General features: G+C 40.4%; 2 protein-coding genes across 3 annotated transcripts; both read left to right on the forward strand.

Annotated features, from left to right (window-relative positions):
* The first annotated feature begins 5,122 nt into the window (after nt 1-5,122).
* TMED7 (transmembrane p24 trafficking protein 7) lies at nt 5,123-13,039 on the forward strand. The gene is made up of 3 exons (XM_057372386.1): nt 5,123-5,462; nt 7,742-7,987; nt 10,132-13,039. The coding sequence occupies exons 1-3, from the start codon at nt 5,295-5,297 to the stop codon at nt 10,366-10,368; spliced, it is 651 nt and encodes a 216-aa protein (XP_057228369.1). The 5' UTR covers nt 5,123-5,294; the 3' UTR covers nt 10,369-13,039.
* Nucleotides 13,040-18,051: 5,012 nt separating this feature from the next.
* On the forward strand, nt 18,052-21,686 carry LSM5 (LSM5 homolog, U6 small nuclear RNA and mRNA degradation associated). Of its 2 annotated transcripts, none has more exons than XM_057372399.1 (5): nt 18,052-18,137; nt 18,599-18,694; nt 18,918-18,945; nt 19,561-19,633; nt 21,408-21,686. In XM_057372399.1, exons 1-5 carry the CDS (start codon nt 18,092-18,094, stop codon nt 21,438-21,440), a joined length of 276 nt encoding a protein of 91 aa, XP_057228382.1. In that variant the 5' UTR covers nt 18,052-18,091; the 3' UTR covers nt 21,441-21,686. The 2 variants fall into 2 exon arrangements, with proteins under 2 accessions (XP_057228382.1, XP_057228392.1); XM_057372409.1 differs by lacking the exon at nt 18,052-18,137 and adding an exon at nt 18,181-18,228.
* Nucleotides 21,687-27,435: the final 5,749 nt, after the last annotated feature.

The raw sequence follows: 27,435 nt of genomic DNA on the forward strand, positions 1-27,435 counted from the left end.
AGGAGTACTTTGGGAAGGAATCTTAAAATACTTCATTAAAAATCTGGCCAGGGCATCCTTTGGGGTTCCTATCTAATTCTATGCAGCCAGCCTTYCACTGTCTCTCTCTTCGTGGCTTTTTCCCCACATCTCTCCCCTTCACACCATCCACTGAAGCCTAGGTTTGGACAAACAGGAATTGGTCTTTCACACATCCTGAGCACTTCAAGTCCTATTGAAACTGAAATAATGGCGATGGTCCTAGCATCTCATCCCAGCACTTTATRCTGTGTAACAGCATAAAGGCACCTGTCTCTGGAGAGGACTGGGAACTGTTAATGTCAGCCAGAGATCGCTAAAAGCAGGTCACATCAGCCACGGATGTCAGAACAGAGAAATGTCAGAGACATTTCCCATGGGGTAACATTTCTTTATTTCCCATGGAGCAGCTTTGGCAGCTCCCTCCGTGCTCAGAAGATGGGCACTTGTAAGCCTCCCCACTGGAGACCTCTGCAGGTTAAATGCCGAGTCCTGGTACCTGAAGGGATGTGTGGCTTTCACTGCTGAACTGTGAGCCTGACCAAGCTGTGGACGTTACATTCTGTTGTGCTATGCCTACATTATGTATGGCCAACATTGCCACTATTTTACTTTAATATTTTTAGTTTCCTTATGTCACTATTTKACTTCGATATTTTTAGCTTTCTGATATCCATCTATCACTGAATTGAAAGAGTTAATTTGAAAGGAAGAAAACATTAGGTACAGAACATACTTTGAACAAAAATTCAGAAGAGGGAACAAAAGGGGTAATGATTCTAAACTGAAAGAGAATAGGTTTAGACAGTATTTAAAGAAGCAGATTTTTACAATGAGAATGGTCAAACACTGGCACAGCCTGCCCAGAGAAATGGGAGGTGCCCCATCCCAGGAAACTCAAGGTCAGCTTGGATGGGGCTCTGAGTAATCTGATTTAATTGAAGATGTCCCTGCTCATTGTAGCAGAATGTACTAGGTGACCTTTAACAGCGCCTTCCAGTCCAAACCATTCTATGATTCCTTAGTTCTATGTTAAGTTGTGGTGAYCAAGAGCTCCCTCTCGTGTGATACAGAAAGAGCAGCAAGTCCGTGTCTCCACGGCTCTCGCCTCACGTCTGCAAGTAAAAACTTTTTCCAACATTTGCAGTCATGTTGAGTTCATTACCTTGTCTGAAAAGAAAAAAAACAAACTAAAAAAACCACCATRGAAGGGACATTTTGAAACTAATTCTTATCCACTTGATCTTCTTATGTACAAATATATTTTTAAAAGAGGTTGAAAATCCAAGGATTGTATTTATATGGTTCACAAATCCTTCTTGTCAATAAGATTCCGGACTCTGCAAGAGTGAATGTGGGGTGTTTCAGATGGTATCGGGGTCACAACTTCCCCAATAATCTCCCTTCTTCTAATTCCTTGCACAGGAGTTAGAACCAGCTACAGCTCTCAGYCTGTTCCTCTGCGAAGCTGTACATGTGGAAATACTTAATTTTGTAATTATTTAATTAAGCACTAATTTAAATGCTTAATTTTGGCTGCACCTAAATTTGGTTTTCATCTAAAATATTTACTCAAATGTGTTTTTTTCTTGGTGTGTTCTGTTTGAATGTGTTCGGGCTTTTATGTCAACTAACATGAGCATAGAAAATAGTGCTTTTTTGAACAAGCTCATTTCTTGTTCACTGCAGTTTTGAAAACATGAGAACAGAGGTTAGAAAATGCACTGAACCCTGAAAAAAAGGATAAATTCAAGCAGTTTTAAGGTCTGGTGACTTTTTTTTTTCCTCCACAGCATGACTTTGCACAAATCACATTGAAACAGTGCGATAAAAATGTCTTAGTATTCTTGACTGCCCTTCAAGTGTTTTTTGCAGGTGCCAGAATTATTCAAGACTGCTTTTTAAAGCACAAAGGATGGTGAAAATAAAGATCAATTTGTATTTTAGCCTGTCTGGTTTATTTTAGTAATTTTAGCCTATCCAAAACTAAGCACTACTCTGGGAAGTAAAGAGGAATTAGTACCTTGATATCAAGGTCTGTTGTTTATATAAAATCTGCCAAAGCAAGCTCAYAGCAAAGGCTTTTAAAGCTGAGGTACTTTACATGGGGAAACTTTACCATTTTAGGTAGTTGGAGTAGCAAGATAAAGTGTACTGTGGAATGTGCTTTTAAAATTAAAATTATAAAGTGGATTTTTTTAACTGTTGCACACAATTAGATTTCTGGGAAAATGCTAAAGGACTGTAAAGGTGAAGAATAGCTTTTTTCCTGTTTTACTATTCAAAGAACAGGAGATGTTGTTTCAGTCGTAAGACCTTGTTTTATGTGTCCAAAATTGCATCCATACCTACAACCTCTAACACAGGTAAAAGATCTCTAACTACCTCAGAAGAAAAATCAGAGATTTCATTCAGCTCCTGAAGCAGAGAAGAAATACAAACACCTGCACATCCTCTATTTTGCAGATTCCTTTGGACTTTCTRCGTGGGTTCCATGTTTTTGAAGGAATGAGAACTGCTTGTACAACTATGATTGATTAGCAGTCTTCAGAAGAGCCTGTTTTAACTTCTGCATAAGAAACATGTATCATTTGACTATTTCAGTTTTCCACAGACAGAAATTGGCAACATTCACTCACAAATCAAAACAACCAATGTAAAAATAAAATGAATCCTTGGGTTTTTTCCTAGTCTCTGACTTTACACATAAGGTAAGAAGTATCATTAATAATAAAGTCCTGTATCCACGCATGCATGTATGGGGAAAGTTGTAATACAGAATTCTGCTCGCAAATATTATGTCATAATAGAGAAAAAAAATCGTTAAGATTTTTCTCAGGCAAGAACTATGCCTGAGAGCACCTGAAATCAAGTCTCACCCTTCTGAAACAGACTGTCTAGCAGGAAAAGAAAACTCTTCATATGACTCCCTCTAAAATATATTAATTGAATTTATTATTATATTTATTAAACTTATTTCAGTTTCAAGCTGCAAAAAAGGTACTGAAATTCACAAGCAGTTCATATTGCTAGTAGCTCATTCTCAATTACTATAATGATTGCTACATACTTAAAACAATTACACCTTAACACATCTACACCATATGAACTGCAAGCACAAAACACAGTAAAAGTGATGCCATACAGTCAGYGCTGACAGCTCTGCTCCTTGGTGGTCCTTAGTCACCAGGGTTTAAGGGGACCAGGCTCGAGAGCTTCTTGTGAGCAGTTTGCCTTCTCCACTCAGTTGGTGTTTTATAGTCTCTGACCCCAATCCAAATGGAAAAGGATGTTATCTCATGTCTTCTTCCTGACTAATTTTGGGGGTTGGGACATCTGGGTTTTTGCTTATTCAGCAGGTGCTACCAGTCTCCTTTCTTGCCTGCTCTGTATCATTCCCCTTCTGTTTTGTTGTCTGATTATTTGGTGATATATTTCCAATTGTTATTTCTTAAGCAAGCTTATTTTTGACCATTAAGTGAGACTTTAAGAAAACAGCTGGAAAGAATAAACTAGGAAACTGTACACGATCACTTCAATTGCTGTGAAAAATCACAGAGTTGGTCCTCCTGAAATGTATTTCTTGCCATATGATGGGGAAGATGATTAGGTGATACAGTTCCTACAAGCCCGTACGCACTGATTTAAGTAAATCGACTGGAGCTACATCATACGACCCAGATATATAACCTGCTTTTGAGCTGTCTCAGCTGTCAGCCAGCCCTTACATGCAAWCTAAAATGAAAGTGTGTTTACATTAAACTGTTTTTAAATGAAAACAGCATATATCTGGTATTAATTGTAGATGGATAATGTCTGCCTCAGCTGTAGGGTGCATACTTGGTAAAGCATCTGCCATCTCACTTTAATCCACACCTGCATATCTATTAGAGCCTTCAACACACAAATTTTGGGTACCTCTGTCTTGTGAAATCCACAGTCCTCAGACTGATGCCCAAAGTTTCTTACACAGTGCTAAGGATTTAAATCATGTGTTTCACAAGCTAACACAGGACTTCTGTCTTCAAGGCTAGATCATTATGACGCAGCATCCCAGCGTGGTGCTGCTTCTAGCAATAGGTGTTTCATACAGGTTCAGCCCCTCTTCCAGAGGAGAGGAATGGGTGACCAGACCTACTATGTTACAAACTCGTGGGAGATTGTAACCTGTTACAATTGAGCCAGGGAGGTTGGAATTGAGTTTTCCTTTTCCTATTCCACCTGATTTGCCACAGAACCTAATATAGTAAGAATGGATGGTATCTTTGATTTATTCTTTTGAATTTGTAAAAATAAGGGAGAAAGGCTCAGAGTGTTGGGGCTGTTCARCCTGGAGAAGTGAACGTTTTGTGGGGACCTCATAGCAACCTTGCAGTATTTGAACGAGGCCTACCAGGAAACTGGAGAGCAACTCTTCATCAGGATCTGTAACAGAAGGACTAATGGGTACAAATGAAAGAGGGGAAACCTAGGTTAGATATGAGGAAGAAATTCTTTACTGTGAGGGTGATGAGACACTGGCGCAGGTTGCCCAGGGAGGGTGGGGATACCCCAAWCTTAGCAGTGTAGAAGGCCAGCTTGGAYGGGGCTCTGAGTTGGAAGTGTCCCTGCCCATGGCAGGTGGGTTGGGAWTCGCTGCTCTTGAAGGTCCCTTCCAACACTGAACACTCTCAGATTCCATGAATCCGTTTACTGGAATAGGATGGAGAAGCCGACATTCTTGCAGTCAAAGTGAACACTTTGATCGATGTTTTATATCTCTGTTTATTCATTCATCTCTTATTCATTCATCTCTTATTCATTCTCTGCAATGAACGCTTATGGATCTGCGAAGTGGAACTCTCCAGGCCCCTCCCTGTGAGTGCCGCTTCTCTGAGGGCACCCAGGCCCTCAGGTAGGTGCGCTCGGCCACAAGAGCCCGACATTTGCAGCTTTAGGGCGCCGTCACGAAACTTAATCCACGGATAATGGCGCTGAGCAGACAAAAAACCGCCAGCCCGGCCACGACGGAGACAGGGCGCGTCCACAGCCGCCCGATGCGCCGCTTGCCCGCCCCCTTCCCGCCCGATTCCGCCCCCTTCCCGCCCGATTCCGCCCCCTTCCCGAGGGACACACGGCCCGGAAGCGCTCCGGGAAGGCGCTGCCGCCGCGCGGGCGTTTCCGGGTGCCGCCTCTCGTCCCCTCGCCACGCCGCATCCCGCCCGCAGCGCCCTCAGCCCCGCAGCCCCGCAGCCCCGAGCCGCTCCGCGCTCTCCTCGCCTCTCTCCGTGCCCTCGATGTCGCCGCGGGGTTCCCGGGGGCCGCTGCCGCCCTTGCTGCTGGTGTGGGCGCTGGCGGCCTGCGCGGCGCGGGCCTCGGAGATCACGTTCGAGCTGCCCGACAACGCCAAGCAGTGCTTCTACGAGGAGATCGCCCAGGGCACCAAGTGCACCCTCGAGTTCCAGGTACGCGGGCGGGAGGAGCCGTCCCGGGCGTGGCGCCGCGCTGGCCGGGCTGGGCCGCGGCCCCGAGCCCCGAGCCCCGRGCCCAGGCCGCTGCCGGGGCGCTCTCACTCAGCCTTCCCATCGCGGGTATTTGGGAGCAGCGCCCGGCATGGGAGCAGCGGCTGGATCCAATGAGGGGCCTCCAGCTCGGCTAAGGAGATCTCTGCAGAAGCGTTTGGGAAGCTTCCGTGTAGTGCAGGGCTGAGTGGGACACCGAGTTGTCCCTGAAAATTGGCACTGTCTGTACGCTGGTCGCTGCCATGAAGCGCCCCACCTGAACAGCGCAAAGAACACTTGACCAACAAGGTGCCACAGAAGAAATTTCCTAGTGGTTTGTGAAGCATCGACAGGATGAGCACAACACATCTTAAGAACWAATGCATTCAGAGTGCAGTTCAGATTTGTGTTGCAAAGTAAACCGTAAAAGGGTGATGGGACAAGGCTACAGCATCACTGTTTGGGTGCCTCTGAGTGTATTAGCAGGATTCAGTCATTAGTACTGTCCYTTCAGTAGATGAAGTTAGTACAGCAGTAGCATGAGAGAAAAGTCATCCCAGGTGACAGAAATCAGTTATCTTTGGGGTTTTTGAAAGGACTAATTTTTATGGGCTGACTTTTCTTGCTGAAGTCCTGTGTTTACTAATTTCTGAGTTGCTGTCACAACTCAAGGATATTTGGGGAACGTTGCTGCTGTGTATCAGTCCTTTTTACTCTGTCCTRTGTGTTTTAGGTCTTGGATATCTTTTTCCCTACCCAAATATTTCTTGTCCCTGATTGTTTCTTCCATAAAGTCTTTTCTGTGCAGTACTTTCCCCCACCCACTTTTTGAAGTGGACATCACGACAGATAAACTTGCTGTTTCCACTTTTGTTGGAGACCAGAACAGGATTAGCACCACTAAAAGAAAAGTCTGGATTTGACCAGCAACTGACAGGCTGAAGTGCTATGTGAATGTCCTTTGGCAGTATGTCTCAAGGGCTTGACAGGAGGCACAGGCAAGTTCCACAAGAGGCAAGGAATCCTAGGGGAACTTAAAAGCTTTGGCGTGTTTACCACCTCTATGTAAACCAGCATTTTCAGGATATCTGTGTGACTGAATTCAAGTGACTTCCATGTAACTGATAAAGTGCTCACCCTTATCAAATCGTACATCGTATTTCAGAAATGAGGACCTATGTTACTGCTTGCCAACCRGATACTTTTAAAACTTTGCCTTGGTGGAGGAGCTGCTGCTCTAATCTGTTGTTATTTCAGTTGTACCACTAATATCATCGTTTTAATAACCTGGTTCTTCAGTAAACTGATGACCATTTAGACAATGCCATGTGGACTGAAGTGCTGATACACAAATACTAAAATACTTAAATGATTTCTGCACTCATGTGAAGTAAGTCTCTTCCTCCTTCAGCATACTTTATCTTCAAAGTAAAAAGCTAGTAGCAAGGATAATGAGTAAAACTGGTACGGTRAAAGTAATCAGAATACCATGCTGTGAATACTTAAAGGCCTGCTCAGTCTTTCTGTAGAATCGAGGTAGCAATACACTGTAGACCAACAGTAATTAAAGCCTCAATAACCCCCTTGGGACAATAACGAAGTTTTAAATTGGTTGCAGGCATTATCCAGATGTGCTGGTTTTTTTTAAGAACTSCAGTGTCTTAACTGTGTAGGAGGGAGGCAGCAGGTCCCCCAGARCACTGCTCTGTTAACAGAAGCAGACAGGAAGACTGGACAGATTGAAATTCCTGTTCTGCTGGTCAAACACCATTCCTGCARCCTAACACAGCTGATCTAGTAGGGCAGTTACCCTTGTCCTGGCCACACAGGAAGGAGGTGTCCTTCTGCATGTTAGCAGTCTCAGCTGGATGAATCCAGTTCCATGGAGGACTTTTGTATACAGCAAACTATCAGACTCATTAGTAATCTCCCAGTGAGTTTCATCTACTGTAGCCTTTGTTGTTGTGCAGTTATGAATAACAAAGTAACTAAGATTGCTCTCTTAAAAGGTTTGAAAATACAGTTGACATTGCATATGCTGAACCTTAAGCATTTTTAATTATTTTCTGTGTGTTGTCCATAGAAAATAACTTTGTGTTCTTGCTTAGAAAGATTCTCAAAGGAAAGCATTATATTTTAAAGCATTTTTGAAAGCAAAAAGCTTTGCAGTTCCATTTGATAGAAAAAAAAAGATATAAATGTCCATTTTTTGTAAGAGACTGTTTCATGGTTTTTGTTTGCAGGTGATCACTGGAGGTCATTATGATGTTGATTGTCGGCTGGAAGATCCTGATGGCGTTGTACTTTACAAAGAGATGAAGAAACAATATGACAGCTTCACATTTACTGCGTCCAGAAATGGAACATACAAGTTCTGCTTCAGCAATGAGTTCTCTACTTTCACACACAAAACTGTGTACTTCGATTTCCAGGTTGGAGAAGATCCCCCACTGTTCCCTAGTGAGAACAGAGTAACTGCACTTACCCAGGTAAAACACTGTTGTATTTGACAAAAGCTGTTACGTGAAGTCAATTTTTTCTTCAAATTCAGCTGCATTAGTTCAAAACATCACTTTTGAAAATAAACTAATTGAAGCTCTTAGAAGACTCTGGGTTGCTACAAGTAGGTTAAGATTTGTAGAACACAAAAAGCAGCTGAGMAGGAATCACCAAATGTTTAAGAGGAAATTAAGACAGTAGCTTAAACTTTAGGCCACTGTTATTTGGGATTTTGTTGTTTTGGTGGTTTTTGTTTGGGATTTTGTTTGAGTTTTGGTTTTTGGTTTTTTTTTTTTCTGTTTGGTGGTGGGGTTTTTCTGAAGTTTCTAAGGAAACTTCCTTTTAATGACACGATTGTGTGCCTCTTGGTGTGTGGATTTCGTAAACTAATTGGTGGAGTAGAGTTTAAGARATTTCCAAACTCGAGAAACTGTGGGAATCATTTCTGCCTTTAAAACAGTAGAGTCTTTTTTTAGAAGAAGGACTCATGTAACTACTATTTTTTAAAATGGGGAAGGAAATTCTAACAAAATGAATGACAGCTTTTTTATCTGACTTCTAGATATTTGAGCTTTGTAAGTCTACAAAGTGTCAAGAGCATCATCATTATTATATTTTTCAGGATTTTACAGTTCTGTACCTCTACAGAATCTAAAGATATTAAAACTTTCTTTGGAACACTTGAATTCCTGCCCACGTCCTTATATTTTAACCATCACCAAACCTTGCTTTAGGCAGCCATTTAAGAATGCTGGTTATGGTCACTGTTTTGATTATCTAACCTCAGCGGTATAAATACCACTTGCAAATGCCAATTTCTTTTGAATTTACATCACATAAGTCCACAGTAATTGAGGTGTCTAATAAGTAGGTGATCTGCTGTGGATTCGACTACAGCTCTTCTCTCTTTCTTCTTGTCAGCTTCTTGTATTGCTTCCTTTTGTGTTCTGATTCTTGACACTGTATCTCTTAATTTCTTTTCCTTATTTCTTAGTTGAGAAGGTTTCTTTTGCAGTTCTGGTCAGGCTTGTGGCATGACCAAATTTGGGCAGCCTTTCACAGGGACAGTTAAAGGTAAATCCCTAAAACCTGAGTGACTTTGTATTTAAATCCCTTGTCCAGATTAGGAGTTTTCTACAATTTACCAGTAGCAAAACTTAGTTTAGAAAAACTCTACCTGAATTTCATTCTGAATATTATCTGACATTGATGAAAGTCATCAACTTGAAAATATGGTTAGACACACATAAAAGTGACTGAGAGCAGCCCTGTAAGGGTGTTAAATGTTTCCTTTTATAATAATCTGTGCTGTCCAATCTTCAGGAAATATTAATTCTAAGCCATTAAAGAGAAACCTAAATTGTGATTAGAAAATAAGTACTTTGAAGATCTGTTACYTAATCTCTTGATCAAAATACAATGAGAGGAGTACTTTTACTTACAAAAGATAAACTGAAAGTGGAAGAAGTTTATATAAAAAATTATCTAGAGCTTGGAGAACTAATAATGCTTTAATGAAAAATTACAATGAAATTGGGCAAGTTGGTAAGTATTTTTATATGAGTATGGTAATGAGTGTTCGGGAGCATTGAAGGATAACACTTRTCCCTTCTCTAACCACTTTTTGTATATATGACTAAGAAAATGGTCTTTTGACAATAAAACAGATATTGTACAAGTTGAATGAGAATTAAGCAAATGAAGAATGAAATAWTTGTGGAACAGAAGCATTTAATATATGCTGTGGCCTTCTTAATCTTATAAGCAACTGTTTTTTTTCCTGTGGAATTAACATCTGGAAGATCACATTTCAGAAGGAGGACATTTCAGAAGTATTTCTAATGTTCATTTTGAGTCAAACTATGAATTTAGAAGTTGTCCATTAATTCTCAGGGCTCATTCCTTTTTATTAGATCTATGGTTTTATCTTCTGTGTTTAACAGCATGACATTTTTGTGTGTGAAGTTTGATCTGTATTAGTTAAATTTTACTGTATTTACATTCTTTTGATCTGACACTCATCTCAGTTGATTCTTAGCTTGAGAAGTTACTTGACTCCCCATTTTAAATATCAAAGCACAGAACCACTAGAAAGATTGCTAATTCCATGATGTGTATATGTTTGTTTCTCCAGATGGAGTCTGCATGTGTTTCAATTCATGAAGCTCTGAAGTCTGTCATCGATTACCAGACTCACTTCCGCTTGAGAGAAGCACAGGGCCGCAGCAGAGCGGAGGATTTAAACACAAGGGTGGCCTATTGGTCAATAGGGGAAGCAATCATTCTTCTTGTCGTTAGTATCGGGCAGGTATTTCTCCTTAAAAGCTTCTTCTCAGATAAAAGAACCACGACAACACGTGTTGGATCGTAACTGGTAGCGGTAATGCTTCAGGTGTATTACTCATTTAGATTAGTGGTTCTTCAGTTAACTGTAGGTACAGAGGTCTGAATATATGCAACATTCAAATGTGTATACTCCTTATCTCTTAAAAATCACAAAACAGACCCAAAATGTTATAAAAGGGACACATAATTTGAAATATTTTTAAGGATCCCTTGGAATTTCAGTGTTTCAATCCCTGTATTAAAATATCTGGTAATGTCTATTCTCTCTTTGTTTCTACTGATACTAATCCAAACCAAGTTTGATTTTTACCACTATTAGCCATCTCCAGTGTAACACTTTAACCCAACAGTCTCATGTCTGATACGAGAGATGATATACATGAAAATCTCACTTGATTTTAATTTTCAGGCTGAATATCTTGGATTATAAAAAAGAAAATGYGATTAACTGTAGAGCACTGTTTTCATTTGCTTTTTTCAAAAAAATCCAGTCATACCCCTTGCTTATTTGTAAAATTTTTGAAAGCTTGGCACTACATTGTGGTGCAATTCTTCATCAGCCTGGAAAGTCTCCATCTTYAGACTTTGCTGAATTTTATACTTCATTATAATAGTTTAAACACACATTCTTCTGTATTAAAATAAATACATATTCTCTTCTGCAATATTTGGTTTACTGAAGAAATTGTAAGCTGAGACTACTCAGGAAATCCACTTCTGCATACAAAAAAAAAATCCAAATTTCCAAGTTTATGTAAAAAACATGCAGTACAATAGGGAGTCTTGCAACTTTGTCATTGAAACCGTGCAGTACTCGTATATGCTGCTGCTGCTTTTTTGGATTTAAGACCAGAAGTAGCTTGTTTTAGTAAGCAGCACAGCACCAGCACTGGATGAGGTTATATTATGTGTTAGGCGCATACAAAGCTTTTCACTAATTTTTTTCCTGTTAAGAGGGCAGTTTGATATTGATACTGCATTGCGCAAGGGCTGTAGATTTTCCTCTGTGTGGTGCACTGAGACATGACGCCCTTGTGCATCTAATTGCCACTCTATTTTGTTAGTTGTCAGGAAATGTTTTAAATATTTCAGGTTATGTTTTTTTATAGAGTTATTGGAGTTACATTGTTTTCACTGCTCATGTCTTCAGTAGCTATGTACTGTAAATTTCTGTTATATTTGGTGTGGAAAGTAGTAAATGTATGTACATACCCATAGCTTGAATTGAGCTGGTCATAGTAAGGCTAAACTCTTTCAAATGGCTCTGGAAGAAAAAGTAGGCTGACCAATTCTTAAATGCACACAAAATAAACTAAAGTGAAAAATTTGTCATGTGTAACTAGCTAAATCAAAAAATGCTTCTTATACAAGTTCTTGGCAAGCAGAGAAAGACTGCTAAACCCATATTAATTGCCTATATTATTTCTAGGAAAAATTTAAAATTACATATTCAAGTGACACTTGACCACTCCAAAGAATTGATTGAAGATGAYTTGATTTTAAAATCATGTCATGGCTGAAAATAATAAAAGTGCTCCTACTCTGTTGTGAACTGAATGACTACTCTTTTGGAAACAAGGAAAACATCAGAAAGCTCAAAGATTATTTAAAAGGCCATGGAGGTGTTAATTACCTCTAAGTAAAATTTGGCATGTAAAGTTCTGCTGTTCTGTACTGAATTTTGAATGCTACAATCCCATTTTGGGATGCAGGTTCCCTTAAAATAGTTAAACCCACTAATAGGAGAAAACAAAAGAGTCTGCTTTTGTCTTGTGATATAAATCTGTGCCTGCACACAACATTCTTGATTGTACCTCTGTGCTTTCTTCTTGTGTTTCAGCAACTGATATCTAGTACTTTTTGTGCTGAATTACACACAGTAATTAAGCAAGTGGTAYACTTTGGGTTCAAGTGTCAAATGAAAACGATTTGTTTTTGCTAGTGTTCACTATTATTTTCTGGGTTTGAATATTAGTTACGTAGCTTTAATCACAACAAAGGCATTTGTTTTAAGGCTTGAGATGTGTTGAGTTTTTTCCACTGAGTGTTTTGTGTGCTGGCAAAATTGGTAAATAGTGCTATAAAATTGATGATGATCAGCTATTGCATACATGTCTCCTTATTCTTTCCTAATGTTTGAATGTGTAAAGTGGGACTGTTCAATTCAATATTACTCCCACGGCAGAGGTTTAGTGAACTTGACTTTTCCACTGAAGTTAGGTGTCTGAACCAATGCTATGGCATCCTGCTGCATAAATTTGCAGCACCAGCTTAAAAATGCCTTTATTTTTGTGTTGTTAAAAACATGGCACAAATATACATGTTTAAACGTAGCTGTATATAGTTTTTAAAATAACTGACTAATAGGATATAATAAAACACATGCTAACACGCAGTGGGTGAAGAAGTGCATTGTGACCTTTGGTTAAAGCTGCACCTTTTTAATGTATGAACAGCTTGGTTAATGGTTTGATACACAAGAAAACACGCTGCGTTAAAGGGGATATAACTGTGTTTTTAATTGCTAAAGGCTCTGTTTTTCAGCTGTGCATTGGATGTTTTATGTTTACAAGATATCTTTTCGTGTCCTGAAATGTCGGTTCTTTAGTTTGTGGGTGTGGGGGGAAAATTTAGTTTGAATAAGACAAAAAGCAGACCCTGTGAATATTGTATGGGGAAATAAAAAAATTAATATATGAATGTGGTCTTACTGTTTTGTTTGCGTATGAGATTGAGGAACATTATTCTTCAAAAAAGCTTTGAAGCGTAATATGAGTAGCCAACTTACGTTTTAACACATTACAGTTAATTTACCCCCGACACTTGATCATTGCTCCTATTGCTGTACATCACAAAGTGTACAGGTTCACTGCTGTTAGTAATCAGCTGTGCTTAGCAAGATATGTGGTGGTTACTGGCTCTTTGCTCAGCATGTCTGTAATGCAGGCAGTAATATTCATAAATCTCTTCATTTTGGGAGTAGAATTCAAAGTATTTAACTGAAGGTGTCAGGAGTTACTTGGGACTTACTGCATCCTTTCAAATTCATTCTGTAGATACAAAATTATGGGGGGATCTGGAAAGGTGCCTCCARTTAGTGCTGTCCAATTATGAAGTAYAAACTTCACATTAATAGTAACCAATTGTGTGATTTGTGGTGTTTTCTATTATGTTGCTGGGTTTAAAGAACAGATATGATAGGCATCATTGTTTTGTGTGGACACCTTCCAAAATTACTCTTCTTGCTAAGTCAGTTGCTGTATATTAAAAAAAATTCAAGACTATGCAGTAGTTGGATTAAGAAAAGCTTTTCTCAAGTGCTCTTTCAGTGGTGCTAACTGTTATGGTCAAGTAATTGTCTGGGGCTGTTATAGGTGCATGGCACCCAGGATTTTAAAGTAACTTAAGTTGTGGTCTGAAGCGCTTTTTCCACTGAAAGTTCATAATCCTACCCCGAAAAAAAAGAAATTAGACAAAGTGAAAGATGAGTTAGTGAATCAAGTCAAATGCACGATGATGATGAAGGCTTTTATCAAGGAGGAAGTAAACCTGTGCTCTGAACTGCTACAAATTTAAACAATTCCCAGACTCCCAGGCTACCAGAGAGCGCAAATGCATCAGCAGTACCACAGTCGCCTCCTTCAGGAGTGAGATGTAACCAAGAGTTTAACACAGGCCCTAAATGAAATGGATGCAAAGTCTCTCTCACATTCTTCCCCTTGACTTGCATAATCAAGTTCCAGGAAAACAAGGTTATGTTATGTGCATACTGAGGGTGCTACTGATTTTGATAGTGAAGTGCTGTGAGACATAAGGGAAAACGGTAACTCAGCTTAGTTTAGTAAAAACTCTGGTTACCTGGCAGTAGCAGCTCTCAAAAGTTCATTTTTTGTGTTAAAAAGTCTATGTTGCACTCCACAGGGCAAGATGTTACATTAACGTGAGGTGGTTTTACTTTGCAACACTACTAAGCTGATTGATTGGACTCACTCACACTTTCTCTCCTACCTGCTGACAAGAATCAACATAAAAATGCAAATGACAAGGTCCGTATTAATTGTGTGGAAGACATTTTTAAGCAAGTGGACTGCCATGTATGTCCATATTTTATGTTTCTTATTACAGTCTGCTTTGCTGGTGAACTAACAGGAAAGGGAGTGACTTGGGTTGTGCTGTCATTTTGTTGCCAGCCTCCTGTTTTCAGGATAGAAAGTCCTCAAATGAGTCATCTGTACTTGGTTTTACCATAGTAGCAACAAATCTTGACAGGAGCACCACATTCCCTAATTACATTGGTTATAATTGTGTGTTTGGTTATCAGTATCTGAAGTCTCACTGTGAGGCATTGTCCAGCTCAGAATGCAGCATATGAGAGGTAAAAAACAGCATGCCATCCTTCAATGCATGTTTAGGTGCACAGTCCATAGCTGAATGTATTTTTTGTGTGTTCCCACAAGAAGGAACATTATAAGTGACGTGCAGATGTAAATGACAGAATATGGTCAGTTACCAGGTTCATATCTGAGAGGTCTCCAGTTGCTGGAGTATTCCTGGATGAAGCAAAAATGTTTTTGTTAGGGGTGGTTTCTATGCATATCTTGGACATTGTTTCCTAAATTTATATACAGGGATTTTCCTGTCACCAGGGACAGCAGATTTGTTCAGACYTTGCTGTAAATGAATATTCTTTATAAATTACCAAGAAGAAAGCATATTGATATATTTGATGTGCAGGGTATGAAGAACTAAGAGAAGCATTTTTCTCCTGGAAGAAATCAAACAGGAAGGAAAAGTGTTTGGGAAGGTTAATGTATTGATATGAAACAAGAGCTTTTTTAACATGGCACTGTCTTTTGCTCTAGTGTTTGGAGAATATAGTACCACTGGCTGTCAAGAAAGTACCTCAACAGAGACAGAAAGAGGGGTAAGAGGTAGAAAAAAGTGAGGGGAAAAAAGGAGGAAGAGTTAGGGAGTAAGAAGAGAAAGGAAAGGAGAGGGCAGAGGGGACAAAGTGGAGAAAGGAGCCCATGTGCTGGTTTTGGAAGGCTTGAGGAGTGCCCAGCTTGCTCCCTGTGGGCAAGAGATGCTCCCTCTCCTGGGTTGCTGGTGGCCTTTGGTGGCTGCTACTCCCAGTACAGATTCACAGCTCAATCTGCAAACAGCAGCTGAAAATCAYACTAGAATCAACTCTTCTAATGCACATTGGCACATATGTAATGAGGAAATTAATTAAAATTGCTCTAGGGAAACTTAGAAGAAATGTGTCAAAGGGCAGGGGAAAACTGGAAGAATGTGTGGCTGCTACAGGGAGGGAATGTGAAGAATAGAGAATGGTAACAACCTGAGGGTGCTCTCTCCTGTGAAATACTCTGCCTCACCTGAAACCAGCCTTTAGTCCTCTGATGCAAACGAACAGTAACTGCATTTCTGTGACAGTGATTGTCCTAAACTACTGAGTTGAAGTAGTCAGCTGCCCCACCAATTCTGCATGTCCCTTTCATTCACAAAGATGCCTAAGACATTAAAGACCTCACTTATTACCACACCACACTTGCTCTTCTCTGGAACAAAAACCACCAGAATCCAAAAATTCACAAAGCAGAAAATGAGTCTATATTTCATGACTTGCACAAATGCTTAGGCCAAGCTCCTAGTGAGTTACACCTCATTTAGTAGAATTGTGCTGCAAATGGAATTTTCACCCTCTTGCAAGTCTCACCTTAAAAAGAAATTGCTTGAATTTTAAAATGCAATTAAGATCTTCACAAACATTGGAAAATAATAGTTTTAGGCAAATTATGTGTCAGTCTAAATATTGCAGTTTCATTTCAGTTATAGACTTCTATGATTTACAATACATTGGAACAGAGCACATGACAGGATTTCTGAAACATTTCTTTCCTCCATATTACTATACTTTCCTACAAAAATACTCCAAACCAAAATCTTCCCCTTACCCCAAAACACCAAGAGTTGAAAGCTGAACCAGGTTATTCACTGGAAGGTAATCAGAAGTGCCAATATTGGAGTGTCTTGCTGTATTGTGAGAATTTCAATATCTGAAATGACCACAGAAACAATATTTCTGCCTGTCATTCCATTTACTGGCAAAGCAAACACGGCATTGTAGTAAGGAGCTCCCTGCTTGGTGAATGCAAACTGTAACTTGACACTCTCACTGTATTTGGATGTTTGGATAGGGAAAGCTCTTAAGGGCTTTTCCCCTATTCAAATAGTGATAATGATAAACCCCTTCATCTTTGTCATAGTAGTGCATACTGATACAGCTCAAATTCTCAATAAGCTTAGACCAAAAGCAGTTCTGAAGTCATAACAAAAGCCCCAGGAGAATGAGGCTAGCCTGGTACTTGGGCCACCTGGATGTGCCTTCTCTTCTTGAGGCCCTAAACCCTCCCCAGGAGATCGATGCATTTCATAGCACACAGAACTATSCACTTCCACTGAACTCCTAGGAATGTGGCAAGATAAAAACAGGGATCATTTGGATCATTAAACAATATCTCCTTCAGATGCATGAGCCATGGAATGAGCATTTATGCAGGAAGGGGTCAAAGAACATCCTCCAGCCAGTACAGCCTTGAGCACTCAGTAGCAAGCAAATGGCCTGTCATTAAAATACAAGTACACAAGTCTTAATGAAGATTCCCAGACAAGATTCCACAGGAAGATATAAATACCAATCCTGAATAATAAAGTGGGCTTAGTCAGCTTAGTCTGGCTTTTGCAAGCTTGACATATCCATCTTGACTTACTCCTACCTACTTCCACACATACTTTCAACCTTTTTGCTGCTGTCCTTCACAACCTTCGCATCACCCAGATGTGAACACCCAGATGGTGTTACAAGACGGGCAAAAGAAACAGATGAATTTGAATGGGCATTTCCTCTTCACACCTGAATCTGAGTAGTTCGGTACCCTGGGGACATCTTTATACTATCTAGACCAATAAACAAAACTCCCTGCGCTCTACCAGGCATTCTGAGTAAAGACAAGATTCCATAGTTCTTATGTAGCTCTGACTTTGAGTTCCATGTGTGTATCCTTGCCCTTTCCCCTCAGAACAGGTGTAGACATTGAAGTCTACAGTCATACAAACCCACAGTGCCCTCACTTTTCCCTGCCCTGTGGCTGGGCTGTAAGACTTCTGCTGTGAGATTATTGCCCTGCAYTTAGAACCCAAAAGAAAGATGATGTGTTTCCATGTCATCAGGCTAAAAGAGAGGGCCTTTAGTATCATTCTAGAAAGGACAACGAACAGGTCAGTCTGGCAGGGGTTTTTTAGAGTGGCTGAGCAGGTGGAGAACACAAGGAAGTTCAGGCAGTGTTGAGGCTGCAAGGCCAGATCTTTCCCAAACCCAGGCAGAGGTAAAGGATGGTAACTGAGCAGCACTGGGAATAACACACAGGCAACCGCTGTGGCTGTTTGCACCGGGAAAGGTGCGAGGCTGAAGGGACAGGACAAGAGAACTAAAATTAACTGAATTAGCAGAACTACAGAAGTAAAATTAACTGAATTACCAGAACTACAGGAGTTCAGTCAACACAACCTTTCCCCAGATGGCTCGCTCAGGCACACAAGAAGGCAGAGATCCCGCCAGTCCCCCGACAGCACACAGAGCGACTCTCTGAGAGCGGGATTCACTCGGGGCGGGGCGCGGTGCCGGGCCGGCCCTTCCCGTCTGTGGGCGGCGGCAGCGGCGGCGATTGGCCCCGTTCGTTTCCGACATGGCGGCCAGCGCGGTGTCCAACCCGTCCCAGCTCCTGCCGCTCGGTAAGGAGGGGGCACTCCCGCGGATCCCACCCAGCGGGCCCGGCCCAGGTCCCTCTCGGGCGGGCAGAGGCGGTGTGGATCCCTCTGGGTGGTGCGGGCCGYGCCGGCGCATGGCGGGAACCGTGAGGGCGGGAGCGCTCGCCTCAGGCGGCCGGGCCCACGGGCCCCGGGAGGATATTGGGGATGGGGGAGAGGGGAAAAGCGGGGAGGAGGAGGAGGAGGGGTATTGTGGATGGAAGGCAGTGAGGTGCGCTGTGGGAGACTGAGGGAGGCCTGTGTTGGAGGAGTTGTAAGAATGTTGAGAGGAGGGCTTGTTTCTTTGGGAGAATGGGGGGGATTGTGTGTAAGGGTGTTTGGGTAAGGGGTTTTGTGAGGTGTGTCTCTGTAAGTAAAACCAAAAAACAACTTGTAAACACAAGAGACTTGTTTTACAGAACGTGTGCTTTCTTGTGTATATACAGAGCTTGTGGACAAATGCATAGGTTCACGCATTCACATCGTCATGAAGAGCGACAAAGAAATTGTTGGGACACTTCTAGGATTTGATGACTTTGTCAGTATCCTTTGATGGAAGATTAAGGCTGCTTTATGCTTTGGTCTAATTAATTTATTGTCCTTGAGAGTTTTGAGTTCACTGAAGGGTACCTTTTTATATGGATCAGTTGTATTCTGATAWTTTCAACTTTCAGGTAAAATCCTATTTGGTGTGAAATGAAAATAGCACTAAATATTTTTGTTTTAAAATGATGGGCTTTATTTTCCTTGAAACTGGGTTTTCAGATATGGTGTTGGAAGACGTTACAGAATTGTAAGTATTTTTTCTGTCTCTTGTTGCTATTTACTGTTTGGTTCACTGAGGTAAAATACTGTGTAACATCTGCTAGCAAAATGTTTTAATGTTTTTTTAATACYTGCCAGTTTATCCTTGGACGCAAAATTATAGAGGGCAGTCTGTTCAGCACATCTATAGCTATATAGAGTAGCTATTGCATGATTTATATTTGTATGGGGATCCTGGTTTGTAGTCTTCATTTTGCATGGGTTGTGTGGTGACCTTTACAGCAGTTTGTTTGCTTTTCTACTTCCTTAAGGCCTAGGCAAAGATTCAATAAAGTAGCGGACTTAAGGATAAATATTTTTACTTTGTCATGGCATGTTGATATGTTGTATTCAAGAAATTGCCAAGCTATGGAGGGTGAATACTTCTCCATGTACTGAGTAGAAGAGATATTTTTAGATGCTGGTTGGATTTCTATACCCAGGCAGTCCATTGTTCAAGATTGKGCTGCAGTGTGGCTGATTTATTTGTTAGTTCCAGCAATGGTTACCTTWACACAGAGATTTCTGTCAGTTCTGTGATCAAAACTGGAGCCCATTGTCCCTGGTTCTGTGTTCTCACTTACTGTTTCTAATGCTCCTTCAGTGAGATCACACCTGAGGGCAGAAGAATCACAAAGCTGGACCAGATTCTGCTAAATGGAAATAACATAACAATGGTAAGTTATCAAAGGCTGCATGTGTTGATTTTTAGTACCCATAAATTGATCAGTGATTGTATTCAATTACATTTAAGATGACAGTTTAATTTTTCCTGACAGTTCCATTACWTCAGGAACTTTCAAGTAGCGTCTAGGGCATCTGTATATATGAATGATGCTGGAAATTGACCTTACTGCTTTACTCAGTATATATGTTGCATTTTACAAAACAATAATTAAATTAAATTTTTGGTGAATGTTTTTCTGGTCTTTAAGTGTTCAAGGGAGTCACTGACCTTGTAAGAATCATAAAATCACTAAGGTTGAAAAGACATCTCCAAGATCAGAGTCCGACTCTTGACCAGACACCACGATGCCAGCTAAGCCATAGCACTAAATGCCACATCCAGTAATTTCTTGAACAATTCCAGGGATGGTGTTTCCACCACTTCCCTGAGCAGTCTATTCCAATGCCTGAGTACCCCTTCAGTGAAGAAATTCTTCCTGATGTGCAGGCTGAACCTTCCCTGGCACAGTTGGAAGAAGTTTCCTCTTGTCCTGTCACTGGTTGCCTGGGAGAAGAGGCCCATACTTTGCTACAACCTCCTTTTAACCAGTCTTAGGCTGGGTCTTCAGTGACTTTTAACTCCTGAATATTTGCCTGTGTACACAGGCCAAACACACCTGCATTCCTGCATGTACAAATGTGTCTATAGCAGTGTGGATGCTGACTGACTCATGGAGTCATTTGGTGATTACAAAACCACATGGTGCCCAGAGAGCTGCACCTTTATGTATCTTGCCAAAAAATCTGGAGGTCTGTTGGATYATACCAAATCAGAAGCACCAGGATTTTGTCATGTGCTGGTAWGTGCAGATCAGTACTCAAAACAGTAATTAAACGTTGTGATGCATCATTGAGTTGAATTCTGCAATTTMTTAGACACCACAAAAGCAGACCTGCCGTGGTTTTTTTTGCTTGTCTGCATAGCTGGCCACAAAGCCTAGACTTCCAATGCAAGGACATTCCTAATTTAGTGGGAAGAGGAAGGCTGATTTGAGTCTAAATGGACTCAGTGGGTATGAATGAGGAATTATATCCATTTTGTAGTTTTACCTACCTTGCACCTCTGCACTGTGTGTCTGAGCAAGTGCTATCCTGTCTTAATTTCTAAGCCTTTTTCTGCTTTGGTTATTGTTTCATATGCTTAAAGGACAGCATATGTTCTGATTCCTTGTATGGGGTGAAATTCCTACCATCCAGTTAAKCTGGTGGTGTGTTGCCCTTGAAGAAGAACCTGATAAATCTTGGAGTACAAATTTTCAGCAAGACCTGGATATGTTTCTGCGTTAGACCTTGTGTCTCTTTTGGGGATGCATCTTCCTGCATCAGGAAGTCTATGCTTTGGACTTTTTCTTATTTTAGTCCCAAAACCARTGACGCTCTTTCTCTGTAGAAATGCACAGCTGATTGTGATGAGGATATCAGTAAAAGGAATAGTTATCCCTTTTATTCCTCTCATGTTTTCCCTTTTGTGTTTCTTTTTCTATTGCTCAGTTCTTTGTTTTCTTCAAAAGGAAATGCTTTGCTGATCTACTCCCTGCTGCCTTTTTGATAAGGCATCTCTGACAATAACTGACTTTCTCTGCTGAGAGAGTCTAAAAGCCACTTCTGTGGTCTACCATGGAGTCTCCACGTCCTAAAATGTTTGTTGTAAAGGAAGAGCTGTTGTATGTGGTTTGTAGAACTCAACTTATGGCACTAATATAAAAATGTTTTACTCTTTTGTAGCTGGTTCCTGGAGGAGAAGGACCTGAAGTATGAAGACATGATGTTCATTTCATATATATATATATATTATATATATATGCAAAATCTAAATGGAGATTTTGGGGTAGAGGCGTGTTTTGATGTGGGTTGTTCATTTGCTTTGTTTACACACTTTACATTTTACAAGAGACAACTCTTTAGGAAGGATGCTGATGATAACATTGACTTTGTAAGCTGAAATCATGACTTTCTTGTAAAGACATATGAACCTCTTCTGAATAAAAGGCTTTTTCTTTGTTAGTTACTGTGTCCTGTTATGTAAGTACACAAGTTAGATAATTTTATAACTTCTTGATGTCWTAGAAAAATAACAGTTATGTTTCAGTTATCATCAGTCTTCAGTTTCCCTGCACGTGTTGCATTTGTTTCTGGCCCAAGTCTGTATAATACACAAGTCACAAGGCAGGAGATTGCTGTTCTTTGGCACCCAGATACTGAGATGGATGTTTTGTTTAAATGCTGCTTCAGGCTGTGCACTGGAAACCATTTGTCAGAGTTCTGTAGAGAAGCCCTTCAGATTGGGTGCATGTGTTTGATGCTCAGCAGACTTTTTTTCTGCTGGCCTTGAGGTTCAGCTCTTGTGGACTATTTTGTTTAGCAGATATACTTCCTTAGAGTAGAGGCCCTGTAGTGGCATTTGGCAAGCAAGAACAGACGAACCAGACTTAGTTCATGTTCAAGAGGTAAAAATCCCAAAGACTGGTGTTAAAACTTGTCACTGATGTCAGTGGTGACTCTGCTTTGACCACTCAATGTTGCTGTGTATACTCAAATAGGGAGCCGCCGGTGCYTGCTTGCATAGCTTGGAACACTCATTTTAGAGTAAGTGGGTTTTTGGCTCCATCTGTTCTCCTGTGATAAAAAGAGCTTGACAGATATTGYGAGCTACTATTTCTGGACAATTTCTGCAAGGAATTGCTGTTTTGTGATGTCATGCTGCCAATGCAGCTTGTCCTTCCATAGTACACCTCTCAGTTATGTGTAAATGTCTTTGGAGAGGAATCACAGGTGCCAGCTGTCACTGTAGACAAGGAGAGTGCAGCACAGGCTCACATTCATGGGACATGCTTTGCCTTGCCATCACCAGAAGAAAGAGGAGTTGAAGCAGGGGCTTAGGAGCAAGATGCTTCAAGGAAGCTCCTGTACTGGATCTTTCTGTCTTGCTTAATCTGACAAAAGCTGCTTTCTGCTAGCTGGGTCTAACAAAGCAGGGAGAGCATTAAAGGGAGCAGGGGACCCTCCCCTCCCAAGGAGTGTACGGCTTCTGGCTTCTGTGTTCTGAATAAACTATCTGCAATTACAGTGTTTAGATTGTGTCATGGCAATCTATACCATTTAGTCCTGAACATGTTTGGGTTTTTTTGTAATCTCCATTTCCCACACCAGCTTTTTTTAAGTACATTTGAAAAAGATAATTTTTTAAAAACTTATATTTGATTGAAGCATCTTCTGTGGGTGTTTGTCTCAAACACTTTCCTAGAAATGGGTTAATTCTTTTCACAAGAACATTGAAAGATTTCAAGTCAGGGGAGCACTACTGTGTTGGAGTATTTTTTAATAAAATTATGTTTTCATTCCAGTCTGTGCACTTAATTTCTACTCCACTCAGTATTTTGAAAACAGTCATGCTTCTGAGTAAAGGAGGACAGATTTCTACTCAAAAGCAACTTCTACTCTGACAGCACAAACATCTTCTTGTCTCAGGATTTTGTKACCTTGAGAAAAACCAAACAATTTGATTTTGTCTCAGTTGCTGGTTGACTGGTTCTCACTCCAGAAGAAGTGTTAGGGTTTATCTTTTAGGAAGATATTTTGATTCACAATTCACAGGTCTGCAGAGATCCCTCTAAAGACAGTCTGTGCATGCAAACACTGTTAGTCCTTTCTAAGATTAAACACTTTTTCACTTTCAGMTGAGAATATGAAGTATTCCAGGTGGATTTGGTTTGTTTTGCATTCATTATTCCTGCAGCTTTTGTTTTGGAAGTCCAGCTAATAAACTTGTTGGTTTAATAAGTATGTGCTGGTGGATTTTGTTCTTCCTCCCCTAGAAGTCCAAATGCTTAATCCTACTACACTGTCTTGTGGACAYTGGTGTTCTCTGGAATACTATTTAGGGTGCCGCCACATGTAGGTAATTTAAAATAACCCTTTAAGAAGATAGAAAACTGAGGCTTAAAGTTTAGAGCAAGGTAGTCGTCAGRTTAAAATAACTTTGTGGTTATGAATACACAGTGGTGGTTCTATTCAGATTTATGTACMTTTTGCTTTCTGTTCTTTAGGATAGTACTGGTTGCACTAATCCCTCATTCTGGTTCCTGGCTATCTTAGTGTGGAGGAAGTTCCCTTCTGCCTACTATTTGAACATACTTGTTCACTTTGGGGGAAAATATCCTCTGTGTAACCTCAGTGAAATTATTAAAATTACTCCTGTCATTCCCAGATCACTGGTAATTCTTAACACAGCCAGCGCTTCCAAGGAGTATAATTGTAATTGACCAATCTCATCACTAGTGTGCCATTGTGCAGGTGTAGCAGTAGTTTGGTCAATTGAACTACAGTCAGACACAATGTAAGCAGAGAACACTAGATTTATTTCAGTTTCAATTCCAATGAATCTGACCTCGAAGCAGTTGATATACAGAGYCAGCAAATATTTTCAGGAGCTTGCTTTAACATTTTCAAACTACCATAATGAACAGGAATCAAAATTCTGCTTTATTTTGATTGATGGTGCATTAATGCTGGGCCACACTTTTGCTTTCTGCTGAAAGAGAGGATGGATTTGAATTAATCATTTATCAACTGATTCTGCAGCTTGATGCCATTTTCATGAGAACACTGTTTGTTAATTAAACTGTTAGAAACAAAATCAGGGATTCAAAATCCATGCCATTTAATTTCAGAGGTCTTTGCTTACGTTTGTACAATGYATTGCATAACTCTTCATTTTCTGCAAAACCTAATGTGTCTTTCATGGCTTTTTTCTATAAACTTTTATAAGCTCACATTCTCTTGAAGCGTCCTCCTAGAAGCTTGAAAAAAAGCATTCAAATTAAGTATTTGCTGCTCTAATGGGAAAACAGTTACAAGAAAACACAAAAATATACCTGTTTAATCCATTATGAAGAAATACTTCAAGCAGACTGAATATGGTCTCCATACATCAATTACTTAATACAATTTGTTAGCCATTTTCTTTCTTCTGTTTATAATGCATTTTATCAAAATTAAAAAATACCTGTTTTATGGAAAAAATGGCACTGTAGTTTCATTCCAGTTAATGMGTTCTTAATATCCAGAATAACCTTTTAAAATCAAATTCAAACCTGTAAATATTAGTCTTTTTCTCTCTGTTCTTGCTTGCTCCTTCTAGTGGATCCTCATATTTTGTTTTCAAGATTGATTAAAAAGAGTGGCCCTCAGCACCAGCAAAGTGCTTGGGCAAGTCCTGCTGTCACCTGCACTCCCCTGGCATTCCGTTTGGTGAAGAACTTGACATGGCAGCAGCCCCTGTACAGAAGAGGAAAACACAGATTATAAGTGTTTATAAATAAGCAGTTAAAATRTTTTTTCGTTCAGTAAGCACTGGTATGTTGTTGTGATTTAGGAATGTTACTCCCCAGTTCAATGCCGTGACTGAGGCTCTTCCCAAACTGTGCATTGTTTTTAAYAGTCCATTATACTGTTCAGTTCCCAGAGGCTGGTGCATGATAAGGAATATGATAACCACCCAATACTATGCTCTCTGGYGCAGGGCTCTATGAAGCTATTTTTAAAACGGATCCCATTGTCTGATTCAACTGTTTCTGGGGTGCCATGTCACCACAGGGCTTGCTTTGCAAGGCCCAAGATGGTGTTCCAGGCWCCGGGATGAGGCACAGGRTACATCTCCAACCATCCAGTGGTTGCTTCTACCAGTCAGCACGTAGCACTTACCTTGGTGGGTTTGTGGTAGTGCAGTGTTATCAGCCAGACCTCCCCATATGTGTAATTTGACTATTGTTCCCCATATSCACTCRGCCTGCTTGATTGCAGTGCATGTTTCACAGTTAAAGATAAGCTGTTAMGTAGTGTCCATGGTTAAATCCCCCTTGACCATGAGTCCATCTGTAATGTTGCATCTGTTCCCTGAGGTGTCAAGGGCCCACGGAGCCAGAAATAATTCACCCTTTTTTTGTTTTTGATTTTTTTTTTTAAAGCAAGCATGAACACACTTCTAACAACATTAATCTCCCTAATGATGATCCAACTCTTGTTAAAATCTTAACAGTAACATGACATGCAATTTAGCCCTTTAAAAGTAGATTTTATTTCTTAGATTTTAATTCAGTACTTACTTTCCTGCTCTTTTTTTTTCTTTAAGCGCTTTCTCCGGTCAATGGCAGCCAACTCAGCTTTCAAAAACAGGTAACGTTTCCGGATTTCCTGCATTTTTGCTTGGAGAATTGTTATGCGCTCGGTGCTACTCAAATTTTGCAAGTCAGCTGCAAATTAAACCATTTTTGTTAATTAGTGCATTGCAGCATTTCCCAAGCCGTCTGAATTTGACAAAGCGGGAGGTACTCAAATCTTAATGATGTGCTTTGAGGTAGCAGGCAGAAAAGCTGAGAAACACAGCAACAGGAGCTGCTGTTTCTTATCACAGTCTTGACTGACACAAACACACCGAAATTCCTTCTTATAAGAAATATTAAACATATCCCAGTGAATTAAAGCAAAATGGAAGGGGAAAATTTAAAAATCAGTAATCTAAGAGGATGAACAAGAAACAGAGAATGAGGAGTAAAAACAGCAAGAAAGAAAAATTACCAGGATTTATGACAAAATTAAGTAAACTGAGGATGGAGTGATTTTAGAGGGAAAAAACCCTCAAAACCAGAAAATTCTGAAAGCCTTTTTATAGTATATGGCAAGACCACATGAGGCATGCTTCAAAGAAGATACTTACACACTTGAAAACCCCATTTGCAAACTTTGGGCGAATGATTACCGTGTTCTTTTGGATCAGACTCCCTCTCTCCACTTTGCCCACATTTTCCTGTGGGAAGGTAGATTGTTACAAAACAAAGCAACCTTCCCACCCTGCCCGAAGCTTACCAGGAGCTGTCTCGCTCTAGCATGACAGAATCCATCCTGGTGCACTAGCTTGGCACACAGCTCTCTGCGCCACTGGTGCCCAGGTACAGGACCACAAACCAGGTCTGTAATGGGGCCTCTCTAATTCTGGCATGCWGGGAAAGGGAAACCTCACACTGGAAACACCGGCCAGTTAGTTGTTGTGCATGTAAACTCAGATCTGTTCTGTGGATTTATGAAAACCAAAGTCCTACAGACCTAGAAGACTGATAAAAGTAGCAGGCTGTGGCCCCACAATCCATCCCCAAAACTAGCAAGTGTATTACTGAAAGCATGTGTACACGAACAGAAGAGTTGGGGTAGGAAAGAGATTCCTGGAAGGACATTCTTGAATACGATCCAGCTGCTCAAGGTTTGTATAGCCACAGTCTACTCTACTCTCCAGCTGGATCACAACATCAGTGCACTCACTGCTTTAGAACCAGAGCCATAAATTAATTGCCTGCATCAGAAAGTAAGGTAAAGAGGCACTGTAATGTGTTCACTTAGGTGCCAAAATTATCCACATCTTTCTAGTTACGGAGCTATACATTTTTAAAGAGGCTTTGTGAGACTGATTATGTCCTAACTCCTGTTCACCTTTTTAATATTAATTTCAAACAAATGACATGGTACTTTCACACATTTCATTTCGCACTAGCTTGATGTACTTACTACTTTTATTCTTCTTTTTAATATTCACAGATGTTTTGAGGTTTGTTTTCTGCTTTTTTGAGGAGCTGTCTCTTCCCTGAACATCTTGAAGGTGTTTTTGGCCTCTAAACACTATAAAGGAGGAAAAAAAAAAAACCCAAGCCTGAAAAAAAAACCACAAATGAAGCCTGAAGTGCTGAGTGCTTTAGAGATGACA

The sequence above is a fragment of the Malurus melanocephalus genome, unplaced genomic scaffold (assembly GCF_030028575.1).
Source record: "Malurus melanocephalus ecotype Western Australia unplaced genomic scaffold, MMel_1.1 scaffold_7, whole genome shotgun sequence".
In the NCBI taxonomy this organism is placed as follows: Eukaryota; Metazoa; Chordata; class Aves; order Passeriformes; family Maluridae; genus Malurus; species Malurus melanocephalus.